General features: G+C 42.3%; 1 protein-coding gene across 1 annotated transcript in view; it reads right to left on the reverse strand.

Annotated features, from left to right (window-relative positions):
• The window catches only part of kcnk3a (potassium channel, subfamily K, member 3a), a 31,592-nt gene extending 20,780 nt beyond the window's left edge, over positions 1–10,812 (reverse strand). Inside the window, exon 1 of the mRNA XM_076755557.1 lies at positions 10,425–10,812. Within this exon, the coding sequence (XP_076611672.1) occupies positions 10,425–10,707 (283 nt within the window). The 5' untranslated portion in view covers positions 10,708–10,812. The remainder of the gene's footprint in view (positions 1–10,424) is intronic.
• Positions 10,813–12,912: the final 2,100 nt, after the last annotated feature.

Genomic DNA, 12,912 nt, shown 5'->3' on the forward strand with positions numbered 1-12,912 from the left:
TGGGCATTCTTCCATTCAGAGACAAAAATGGAGAAAAGTTCTCATTTCTAATCAAATAAACCACACCGAGTCAGTTTGCCACAGTATGGCTGAGACTTTGCATGTCCTGCAGCATGTATTTATACTCTGCAAGAGAGTCAGTAGGAAACTTCAGTGAAAGAGATTCACATCTCACTACTGTGTACTATTTTATTTGGTTAAACTCCAGTCAGCCCCTGCTGGATTAGTCTAATAAATATAAAGTCATGTTTTGTTTAGTGAGTCAGGCAAGCACTCAACTTTCCATTGAGGCAGTGGAGCATAAAGCAGACGTACAATAGGTAAACATTTGCTGGCCATGTGAACGGAGCAGCGGCAGCAGTGAGAGTCACTTCTGTCAACTTTCTCAGACGTTACCCCTTCAGATCCAGAACAGCAACAAGCTCCCTCTGCCAATAATAGCCGTGGATGTTTCTCTCTGTGCACCCGCAGTTTGTGCCTACAGCTCAGTGCAATTTGGGCCCGTGATGCTAAAAATGTGAGCTTTATTGTTGGTGCTTTTAATTAAAGCACAGCACTTTGTTGCAAGTGCTGGGAATTACACACAAAATCCATAAAACACTTTGGAAGTTTTGCTTTGTTTACTTTGTGTCTAATTATTTATACAACTGTTGAGTCATGGTGTGTTAAACTTCCCCCAGTGGCTCTGTAATATTTGCCCTATTCAGTTACCTCAATAATTGCGATTACGAAAGAAGTAACCCATTAAAATCTGCTTTACTGGAGCGCTGCTGTCTCCATTAATGTTTATGGCTCATTCTGGTCCACTCTGTGAACTGGATTTCTAACAAACAAATCAGCAAGACATCGACAAAGTTATAATCATTAGATCAGAGGAGCAAGAATTTCTTTTATAATTACACGCTTTGCGCAATATATCCTCGTGCCAACCTTTGTCCTCATGTTGTTAACATCACGAAACGATCGCAGTTTGGTCAAGTTTAGGCAACACAGCTACTTGGTTAGGTTTGCTGTTGCGTACGTGAAGTAACCCAAGCACATCATGCAACTTAAATTGGGTCAAGGTTGACTTTCGGCTTCATACGGGACATGAACAGCAGCCTACTGGGTGAAAATACTGTGCTGGCTTGAGGCATCCATTCACCCCACCTTCCTCCATGTGTAGACTTTCATGCTCTTTATACTACGTCACCTGACTTTCTCCTTTGCTGCTGTCATTATTATCGTGCATGGCCAATAAATAGAGGTCGCCGCCTGGCAACCTACTTGCAAAGTTGAACTACACGGCCTGTTTTCTGGTGAGTTCAGGGTCTCTTTACAACATCATGTGAGCAGATAAGAGCTTTTCCTCTAATTGAGACCTCATTGTTTGTCTTAATGCCTAGTGCATCGAGTTACAAGGTGCTTCACACGTGCATTCAACTCTAATGGCATGAAACGCAGCAAGAACTACAGGGAACAGTTGAACATGGATAAAACAAACTGGAAACCCATCAAAGCATTGGACTAAAGAGCTGCCAGCCTAAACAGGTGGGAAGCTTTTTGTTCAAAAAAGGTGCAGTTTCAAAGACCTGCACCCAATTTCTGGGAATTTGGCCAATTGGTCACTTAACCAATAAATGATGAGAGAACAAATGTACGGTATCTCTGTGCCTCCAGTAGTAATGATTGCCTTGTGTACACAAACACTTCAGGAAATATATAGTGTCTTATGTAAACATAGACAATAAGCATTGGCCACAGTGTGAAGATGACGCTTTAATTGTCCAAGTTAACGATGTTTATGGCCTGCTGATGTTATGGCCTGCTGAGAGCATAACATTTGTCTTCATCATGATATGTCTGTTAGAAATCAATAAGAGAAACAAGGAGAGTAAATAGGAGGCATCTTTCTTTTACTGGGATGATTGTTTATTGTCTCATTTCTCACCTTTTCACCCACCATTAAATGACATATTGTTTTTTATTGTTAGCATCCAAACAGATCTTAACTTCTGGACATATAGATGAGATTATGGAACTGTAATGTATTGATTAACTTGACCAAATGGACCAGAGGAAAAGTGAGAGCAAACACAAGGGGCCACAAGATCGACCTGGGGGTTAACGAGTTAAGAAATGTCTCTTTTTCAGTTTTTCTTGTCAGGTAGTTTTCAACATGTCCTCTTAATGAAACTATATGTGGTTTTAAACAACACATAGAAGCATTTTCTGATCTGACTCCAATATCTGCAGGACAACATCGTTTGTCTGTGTCTTCCAAAACCGTCACAAATCTTTGGTGAAACGTGAATCTGTGTCATGAAGTGACAACAGTCTGGTGGAGGTTTGGTTAGGTTTAGGCACAACAATGACTTTTAGGGGAAGGTTTAGGGGAACGTAATGGTTTGGGTTAAAACTACCACTTTGTTAAGGACCTTCGACGTCATGGGTACAATAATAACCATGTGATTCAGGACTGGAAACTCAAGGTCATGCTTTAAAAACTGAGCCTGTTTGAGACAGCAGTCTCCTGTGTTAATCTCTGATGTTTTATTAACCACCCCGACCTCATCCCTCTGTGGACGTCCCATAATATCACCTGACGTCCTCCTTTTTTCTCATCATATTTACTATGGCCACTCCAAGGCTTTTTACTTGAACACAAACATATGTGATGCGGTCATTCTTCCTGGGAGGTCAGTCTCATAGTTCTCCCTCTAACCAACCAAAATAAATTATTTTGGTTGGTTAGAGGGAGCTAAGATTATTTCAAATAATCTCTACTTTCATACTTGAAGTGCTCACGTCTCATGGAAATACAGTGTGCAACCTTTAATATGGGCTTGTGAGTTGACTCTCAAGGGTCACGAGCCAAAACTGGTGGGAACAAGTGTCCTGAAAAGCAGTGGATTAGCGCTCTGTGCAGAGAGAAGCTGACTTATCAACACAACTGGACCACTTGACCTCTGTGATCCCTTCTGTATGTGCATGCTGTGTGCAGTGACATTTACTGTCATTACAGTACATTTATCCAGGCCTGCCAACATGGCAACTTGTTCAGAGCTATTTTAAATAACTTCTGAAGAGCCACAGAACAACCTACAGAGATGCTTTTATGTGGTGATATTTCTCTTTCAACTTTTTGTGGATACCTCCCTCCCTGACCTCCTCTCCTGCCATAACCAGTGTGTCTTATTCAGCCGCACACTTATAACTGCCTTTGTTTTGAAGTCGGTAATCTTCTCGTAACCTTAGTGACACAGAGCTGGGCGACTCAAACAAAGAGAGCTTAGTCATCCTTTCAGCTCCTTAAGTTTTCAGTGACAAACCCGTGGCAGCGCTGACTCAAAGACCTGGAGTCCAATGCTAATTAACATTTTGCTAACGCACGGATATGTCACGCACCGTTTCTCGTGTGACCTTGGGACCTGAAAACCTGTAAAGTCTGTTGTGTAATTTTAGTAATACACTGGCACCAATTACAATGCCATCTTTCTTTTCTTTGTGTGAAAAATGCTTCTTTTTTTTTTTGCAAACAGCTCAATGTCACATTACATCTCAGTGTGTCTGCATGATGAGCGAGGAGGGCAGCGCCTCACTGCAGAGCATGACACTGGGTTATGCAAGGTAATTTGCTGTTTTGGGGCCCTTTTACGCAAGCACCAGGGAGAGTTACAGTTAGCTTATCTCCCAAAATCACTTAAAACAGCAGCAGCTCCACAGCAGAACCGGGATCGACTCACCCCCAATTCAATTAAACTGCAAACTGAAACCTCTCTGGTTGACTCTAAACCATTCGTTCTGTAAAGGCCGCATGAAGCCTTTTCACAATTTCAACAGTATTTGAGCAATTTTCAAGACTGAGTTTTGAGAAGTTGCACTGTGAGAGTAAGCCTGTTGTATTTCCTGGCTAGTTCAAATGAACATAAAAACCTCAATGAGTAGCCAAGCTCTGGTCTTCATCATGGAGCACCACAACAAACTGCACAGGGAACTTAAGAAAACAAGAGTCTAAAGTCGTGCTAGGAGCTCTGCGAGGCTGTAATTAGGTACAGTGGTGCTGTGAGCGAAATGGAAATGTTAGCATGGCAACATGCTCACAATGACAATGCTGAGGTTTAGTGTGGATAATGGTGACCTCCTCCATGTTTGTTGGTGCTGCCTTCATGAAAATTTCCTGCCTGCATTCGTGCCGTGCGGAAGAATGAAATAAATGATAGAGCATAATATTGTCACATGATATACGTTTTACTGTCATATCGCACAACCCTAATCTACATGTTGAGATTTTTTACAGATTGCAGTCCAATAAAAAAGTATTAGCTCCCTCTTCTTTGACTAAGAAATGATCTGAAGCGCCTCAGAAACCCCATAGAGGCACTTCTATCGTCTCACTGCTGCTGCTAATATATCACTAAATGGCTTGGTGCTGTTTCCATAGACGTGTATTACAGCTGTATATTTATCTTATTTCCACTTTTTCCTCTTTTCTCTCCCACCTCTCCTGTGAGAAGTGCCCGACTATCCATCTCCCTCTTTCTGCTGCTGATAGGTGCCCGTGTGGAATAGCTGGTCAGAGTTATAGTCCTTGGGCGCTGAACCACTTAGTGAACTAACCTCTTAAGATGACTGAATAATAATGATGATACTAATGTCAGAAATTACCATTAATAATTCAGGATGTGCCCTGCCGAGGATGCATTCGCGCCTGGCGCTAAGTCAGAGTCTACATCAGCAAATGAAAATCGAAAAATGATCAGATATTTTATTCATTGTTCGCACACATATGGAAACGTTAGGTTCACTGACCCAGAGAGGATTTGCTGAGCACGCCTGCTGTTTTTCAGGGACAGCAGGCTTCACATTCATACACTAATGTACTTCACACTTCACCGGCACATAAACAAGTGATGTACTGGTGGTGACAGAGCAGCTAAACCAGAGCTGGAAGGGCTTCAGCTCTCTGAGACGAGCCTGCAAACCACCCAGCCGATTTCCCCCACCAGTCTGAGGCTTTAACACTGACTGGATGCTATCTTTTGAGATTACAGCGACCTGTACAGATTGCACGCCCTGAACGCATTTGTATTCACTCCCTCTCTCTAGAACAGACTCGATAATCTGTTCATAGACTGCAGACGATGAGCGAGACGCTGAGCTCATGTCTACCGAATCAAGAGGCAAACAGCCAAATGATCTTTGAACAAAAACTATTTAACAAGAGGTGATTCAACAATAATAAAAATCCAAGCAAAGCAGGTGATTTTGAAGGAATGTTTTTTTCTAACTACAACCATATGGTGACTTTAAATGGTCCTGTTCCTTAAAAAAAAAAAAAGAGTTTGGTTTATGAGCCTAAGAGGAAGATTAATGACTTCAGAGATTAGATATTAGACTAAAGGGCACACATTGTCTCATTAACTTCTGGTGATTTCTAACTATTTTGGTTTTATTTGCCCAGTTTTGTTTGTGTTATATAACTCTTTCTGCCTAAATACAATGTAGGTGAATCTTATCTGAAAAACTGCCCTTCAGCACACTTTCAGTGTCCTTATTAAGATGGATAATCCACAGAACTCACTTTTTGTTAAGGACTATTTTTCGAGGGAAAGCATTTCTGATGAAAACTTTCACAGCAAGGCCTGGGATGATTGCAATTTTTCAATGCCGCGAGCACCACAAACAAAATTCCATTAACTGCCATTGAACTGGGGTGAAGACAGAAATCTCAGAGATAAATAAATTCAAAACCGTCTGCTTGGCGAGACGCCACGAGACACGACTAGATATAACAGAGATTTCTTCATGTCTAAACCAGGGTGAACCGAGTCCACACGAGTAAAACAAGCCTATTGCCACGCAAACATCAACACTGGACAACATGTTTCCTGGCAATCACAGTACAGTTAAAAGTAGGGAACAATTGCGGTTCTGGTAAGTTAAATGTATTGTTAAGGTATGGCAAGGTTAGTAAGAGGCTTAGTTAATGTCAGACAATTATCGTGGTTAATTGCATGTTTGTAAAAGGGCATGAACTCATCTCATGCAGACGTGCTACACCACCCTGACCGCTCCACCCTTACTTTCTGCCTTCTTGCAAAAAGGCCACACTCAGCGTTGAACGTTGGCGCTGGACAGCACTTGATGAGTGTGCACAATCATCCAATATGAATTGTTCGGGAAACTTGACCGCAACAGATTCTACAGGGACTTAAATTTCAAGAAAGCAGTTGCAATCACAACCAGTCAGAAGAAGGTCTGTTTCTGGAAAAAAAAAAAAAAAAAAAAAGTGCTCATGTTATTCTTCAGTGTTGTGAGCACCACAAATGAAATTCCATTCACCTCCAGTGCATTGAGGTAGAAAGAGAAATTTAAAAACCTGGCCAAACAAAATCAAAACTTTCTGCATGGCTCAATACTCCCAGAAGCGACAGAGTAAATATGAGCTCTGCGTGTGTGTGTGTGTGTGTGTGTGTGTAAACATACATCACTCACATTGTAAGGACATAAATCTGTTTACACAGTCACATTGTGGGGATTCGTGTTCCTTATGGGGACAAAACACAAGTCCCCGTAATGTAAATCATTAAACTTCAGGGTGAAGACTTGGGTTATGGTTAAGTTAAGGTTAAGTTAAGGTACAGACACACAGAAACTGGGAGGATGCATCTGAATACACTGAACCGCTGACAGCTTCGGCTGGAGGGTCCATGAAGGGTCCATCACCCACCACGTGGCCGGATGTCCTGCTCTCTACAGAAAATGAATAACTGTGTCTGTACCTTTAGGGTTAGGCAAGTAGTGGTTATGGATCTATTTACGGTTCGGGTAAGTCCCCGGGAAATTAATGTGGATCAGGGCTAGTGGTCTATGTAATGTCCCCAAAAGTGATGAAAGACCATTGTGTGTGTGTGTGTGTGTGTGTGTAATTTAGGTTAACTGAGTCTTTGAATGAGCTTGTGTAAACATACCATGATATCATATTGCATGTCACCCAAAGACTAAAACACACAAGCCAGCTGCCCGAGAAGAACAGCCACACGTTCCTGCCGTTATCAGATGTCACGCAGCCCATCAGATAACACACGGAGGATCTGAGACACGTCTTATTACTAAGAAAGTCTTTTCATGCTGTGTGTTTGTCCTCTACGTGCTCTGGATGACCTTGAACTGCAGCACGGGCGGTGAGTGCCGCGGTCACATAAACACTGACGTGGCACGTGCCCCCCCCCCCCCCCGGAGGTGGGTGACAGCGCTTGTCCCCACAAGGAGCGCCCGCCTTCAGCCCGAGACTTTTATCACAGCCGCTTCACCAGCTCTCCCAATCTCCCACCATCTTGAGAGCGACTGCTCACCCAAAGCTCATTTTTTTCCCCTCTTGTGGTGTTTCTCACGTTGCTTCAACCTTTCTCCCCCCCCCCCCACAGTTGGCGAGTAAATGGACACCCTGCCCTCCGCCTCCCCTTTCCTTTGTGGAAAGTGATGACTGATTACTGATTGCAGCTTCTCCTCCCTTCTTCACTTATGTTTAATTATTAGTAGAGCATGCTGGGGCCAGATCTTGTCGTGTGTTAGCTGTTTTCCACTGCCTGTTGTGCAGTTTACAAATGTGAACTGGATTGTATATTTAGTCTATTTAGATATACAATCAACAGGCTGTTTGTTACAGTATTTTAAAACAGCTGGCTTCAGACCGACTCGTTGCCTGTTTTACTCTTTCAATAAACTTGATTTTTTCACAGACAGAGCGCTGTTTTCACATCAGCTCCAGCGCTCTGGTCCTTGGGGGTGTCCTGTGTTGGATCTGACTGTCCTGAGTCCTCATTCCTGAAATGACTTTAATTATAATTTCAAAGAATATGACAGGAAGTAAGAGGTTCACGTCTATTTTTATAGTCCAGTTGGTGTCAGAGGCTCTTTCGTCGTTATGAAAAACTGACATGAATCACAGTTTTAGCTGAGATTTGGCATCGTAACAAATGAAATGTGTCACCTTGGTATTTGGACTTCACTGTAAGTCATGGCTGCGTGATACTGTGCACACAGTACGGTACCTACAGTGTTAATGTTGTGTACCAGGAGGCCAATGGAACAGCGAGGGTCTGGTGTTGTCATTAATACTTGATGGCAGGCTGAAACGCCAATCACTGTGTTTGTAGCAGCCACTGGGCTCACAATTACAGAATGCGGTTACAGACACCCGGGTTGGGTTAGTGTGCAATTAGTTGCCTGCATCTGATAGGGTTACAAGTCACAGGTCACCACTGACAACTGGCCCGGTCACTAAATACCAGAGGAAGGCTCAGATAGGAGATGGTGATAAGGACGACTTCTAAACAAATGAAAAGAAGATGTGAAGGAGGGACTGTGTGACTCTTGTAAGAACAACTCTTACAAATGAAATTATAAGCCATTAAATGCACCATTTCTCAATTCAATGCGCTCAGGTGTTTCTCCACTACGGCCTCATTTGGTCTGGTATGACCAGTAGCTTTTGGTGGCTAATGTGAGCTAATATTTGCAATAATCAGTACAATTCTTAACTTTAAGGCCCTAATGGTTAGATGTCACATAGTAACATACCGTTTTCAAAGTAACTGATTTAAGAGAAATTCAATGTGCAATCATCGTGTAATTACCAGTTGTGACCACAGTGGTCGCTGTTGGGTAAAAGTTATGCAGCATTGTTTTAAAGGCTCAGTGGGAAACTTTTATTAAAAGTACTTTTAGCCATTTTTGCTGAATCTGTCACTACATCCTGACAGCAGTACATGAGATAGATGACAGATGAAAAAATTTGGTTCCTCTGGCACCTCCTAGTGCTCCACATGGCAAATGCAATAATCCACCCGAAAGAAAACAACCAATCGGAGCCAGTTGACTGTCGAGTCTCATTTCCAGGTCGAACAGCTCATGAATCCTGTTCTTTCCTGTTTCATTTAAAATTTAAATAAAGTTAAGCTTGGAGTCGTATTTACAAGCAGAGTGTTATGCAAAAAGCTGAGAGGCTAATGTCGGAGGCTGTGTAATAAAGTGAGTAAAGAGCTGGGAGCCTTGTGTTGATGTAGGGCCTTTTGGAGCAGGAATAATGAGCAAGAACACGAGAGAGGAGGCAAATGAATGTCTCATAACTTAAGTTTCCTGGAGCGTCTTCTCTAATGGCAACCTTCAGTTATGAGCAGCAGCATTTCATATTTGGAGAGTCCTTAATCATCCCTCCGTTGGCTTCTACAGATTTGACTTTGAAGCTAATTACATTAAAAGTGTAAACAAAAATAAAAGTGCATAAACCACATTTTTCTCAGTGTTCAGTTAAGAAAAGGGTCAGTCTGTGGGAAGCAACACACACAATGTTTATTCTGCAGTAATGTGGTTTCAAGCTGCCACCAACACCTCACGCTGATGAAACACTGGTGTCTGTGACGCCAAGTATTCACATACAACTATCTAATTAATGGTATTTTTAACCGTCTGTACCCTCATTACAATAATCACATGATAATCCTGTAAATAAGGATTTTAAGGAAGCTCCTCTAAGACTTTATGGGGCATTCTTTTAATAGTATAAATACCTTAAAACACCTGTTCTATTTAATATAATACTCATTCATTACTCATCACTTTGTGTTCTGTACCTATAAGCATGTTTTGTCCTCAGCAGCAGTGGATCCACTTAAGTGCTGGACTTAAGTAAGAACTGAGGTACTTGTATTTTACATAAGTATTTCTATGCCATGCTTCTTTATACTTCTACTCCACCACATTTCACAGGAAAATACTGCACTTGCTATTCCTTTTCTAACTTCATCTGACAGCTGCAGTTACTACTTTGAGCAGATTTTACACAGATACCATGATCTTGTAAAATAAGAAGCATAGTTATCACTTAAAATAGCCAGGTATATAAAACTGTTAAAAGTACCTGCAAATGGACCAACTGCTGCAGCAAATCTGCAGTAAAATATGAATCCATCAGAAGAATAAAACCGTCTGCATTATGAGTACTTACATAGTATATTTTGATAATAACGTGTGCACACTAGTTAAATTTTCAACCCAGAACTTTCATTTGTAATGGAGTATTTTATATTGCAGTATTGCTACTTTAGTAAATGTCTAATATTTTAGTAAGCATCTATCAGGATACTTCCTCATCACTGCACAGTCGTAATAGTTGCATTTGTGATGTCACCTGTTGTACTTAATAAGAAGTATCCTCCCTCTCTGGTTATTACTCATATAATACTCTGATGTTCCTTTAAAGTATTTATTTTAAACCGTCGGTTTTTGTGGTACTGTGACAGTAATCCTCGTCAGTCTCTTTCAAAACAGCATGCTTGTAATTTCAACAGAAACCGACGTATGATCCGGTACAAGAACTTTCCCCCCGCAGCAGAATAACAGCCAAACTTCGCACAGGTGATGGGCTGATGCTGTCTTACCTATGGTCGTGATCACAGTGATGGCGAAGTAAAACGAGCCGGCGAATTTCCACTGCACCCCGGCTTTGTGCGGCTTCAGCTGCAGCACCACCTTCTCCAGCTCGTCAAAGTCCTCCGTGGACAAGTTGAACGTCTTGAGCAGCTCCGCTTTCCGCAGGTCCAGCTCCCGCCTCTGGCTCGTCTCCTTCTGGGATTCCAGCAAGTCGAAGATCGCGGCGCCGACGATCAGGTAGGTGAAGGTGCAGATGATGAGGGCGAGGGTCCTCACGTTTTGCCTCTTCATGGTGGTGTGTCAGGGGGACGGGCGGAGTGTCGGCGCGGGTCTGGAGGACGGGGAGCTCGGCTGGCTCATGGCTGGTGCTGCTCGTACGGAGCAGAGAAGCTGTCTGATTACTTTATGAGCCGCGGAGCTGTTCATTCAGCACCACCCCTCCCTCCGAGGAGTCCTCCCCCTCCGCCCGTCCATCCACCCCTGTCTCTCTCTCTCTCTGTCTCTCCCCTCTCCCTCCCATCTCACAAAATACTGCGTGTATCCCAGTTTAACCCTCATTGCAAAACACTGAGTGCTCTCTTCATTTACTGGGTTGTATGTGTCATAGTTGAGCTGCAGTGGAAGAGGAAGTACTCAAAAAAAAAAAAAAAAAAAAACTTCACTGCAAGTAAAAGTCCCTCTTAGTCCTACATTCACAATCTTACAGAAAAGTACAGAAGTATTATCATCAAAATGCACCTCAAGTAAAAGTACTCATCTTCAGTGGTGGAAGAAGTACTCAATCTTCTGTAAAAGTAGCAATACCACAAAGTAAAAATACTCCACTACAAGTAAAAGTCCTGCATTCAAACCCTTGCTTAAGTGTTCTAAGTGAAAAATACTTCTGTCAAAAGTAAAAGTACTCATTCTGCAGTAAAATGGTCACTGTCCGTGTTTTACTGCTGCGTTCATGTGCATGTTTCATTGTACTGCTGTAGATTTTTAATCGCCACCATTTGGACATACGTGGTTTTCGCTGGACAGGAAGGATAAGAAAAATCTGAAACTCGGAGTTGGATTGTCGTGACTGATGCATGCTTGTTTTCAGAAGCACTTTAATGCTGTAGCTTATATTTCACATGCTTCGTAGCTAAAAATCATCATTTGCAAAGCCGCTGTAGATGCCAGATAAATGTAGTGGAGTAAAAGTTTAATGTTGGAGAAAATGGGAAAAAAGGTAAAGTACAAGTACTTCAAACCTGCTCTAAAGGTGAGTAATTGTACTGAATTCCATTGCACCAGTGGGTCATTATTCACAGTTTGACATTAAGGATCACACCAGTGTTTGTGCATCTTTTAAATCAGTCACACATTTTTAATTACAACCCACCGAAGCCAAGTTGTTTTTTCACTGTTGCCCAAATCACTTCAATATGATGAAAAAAGCCCTAAAAAACTGACTCTTCTCTGCTGAGTTTAGCAATCCGTCACAGTGCACAGAGGCAGGGCAGCTCAACAGTGACAACTAGTGGGCAGGTGAGGGGCGGCGGAGTCTGCACAGACCAGATGTTCAGAGAAACCAAAGGAAACATAAAACACAGACGCTAACATGAGCTGCAGCCTGCGGGAGAACACAACCCTTATTTATTCATTCATTTAAGTTTAATCATTGAGGCCATTTTTCATTTAAATGTTCTCTTGTTCCAGTCTCTCAAATGTGAATTACAGAACTGAACATCCATCAAAACAAGACATTTTCACCTTTGATGAACATTTTCACTGTTTTCTGAGTGAAACAACAGACTAAATTGACTCTGAACTAACTTTAGCTCCCAAAAACACCATCTCATAGCGGGGTGGTCACTTTTCAGCGGCTATAACATGAAATCTTTTTTGGAGGAAAATCATACAATATCCCATGAGACTATGGGAACTACAGCAGCCTTGTTTTGGTGACCACCGAGCCAAATCAGCAGAGCAGCTGGGGGTAAAAAGCCCCCTCATTCATCCACATTCACTGCTGTGAGACCTTTTTTTTTTCAAACCAAAGGAAACATCTCCATTAAATGAGTGATGCTCTCGACATGACTCACCACAAAACTTCTACAAAATCCAGCTGTTACTTTGGCTCCAAGGGAAACTCAAACGTCTGCTCTTTGACCTCATCTTTCCCCCGTACAGCAAACTGGAGAGCAAATAAACCTCACATGAAACTTTCCAACCTTGTTAAAATATTTTATGTTTACACTGACGGGCAAATTAGCTGCAAGCGCGGGGTGTGTGGAGCGAATTAAATGTGTGTTTAAGACGAAAGAGAAACACGGGTTGATGAGGATTTGACACAGAGAGGCAAAATGTCAAGTGAAAGTCTAACTGGGGCCAAATTTCATAACCTTCGGTGTCACTGGTTTCCACTCAGTGGTTCCCTGATGTGTTGTATGTCAGCAGGAGATGGAGACTGTGTGTTTCGAGGATGCTACGAAGAGGTCACAGTAATCCCGACCGGACTTCACTGCT

Source organism: Chaetodon auriga, chromosome 18 (genome assembly GCF_051107435.1).
Source record: "Chaetodon auriga isolate fChaAug3 chromosome 18, fChaAug3.hap1, whole genome shotgun sequence".
Lineage (NCBI taxonomy): Eukaryota > Metazoa > Chordata > Actinopteri > Chaetodontiformes > Chaetodontidae > Chaetodon > Chaetodon auriga.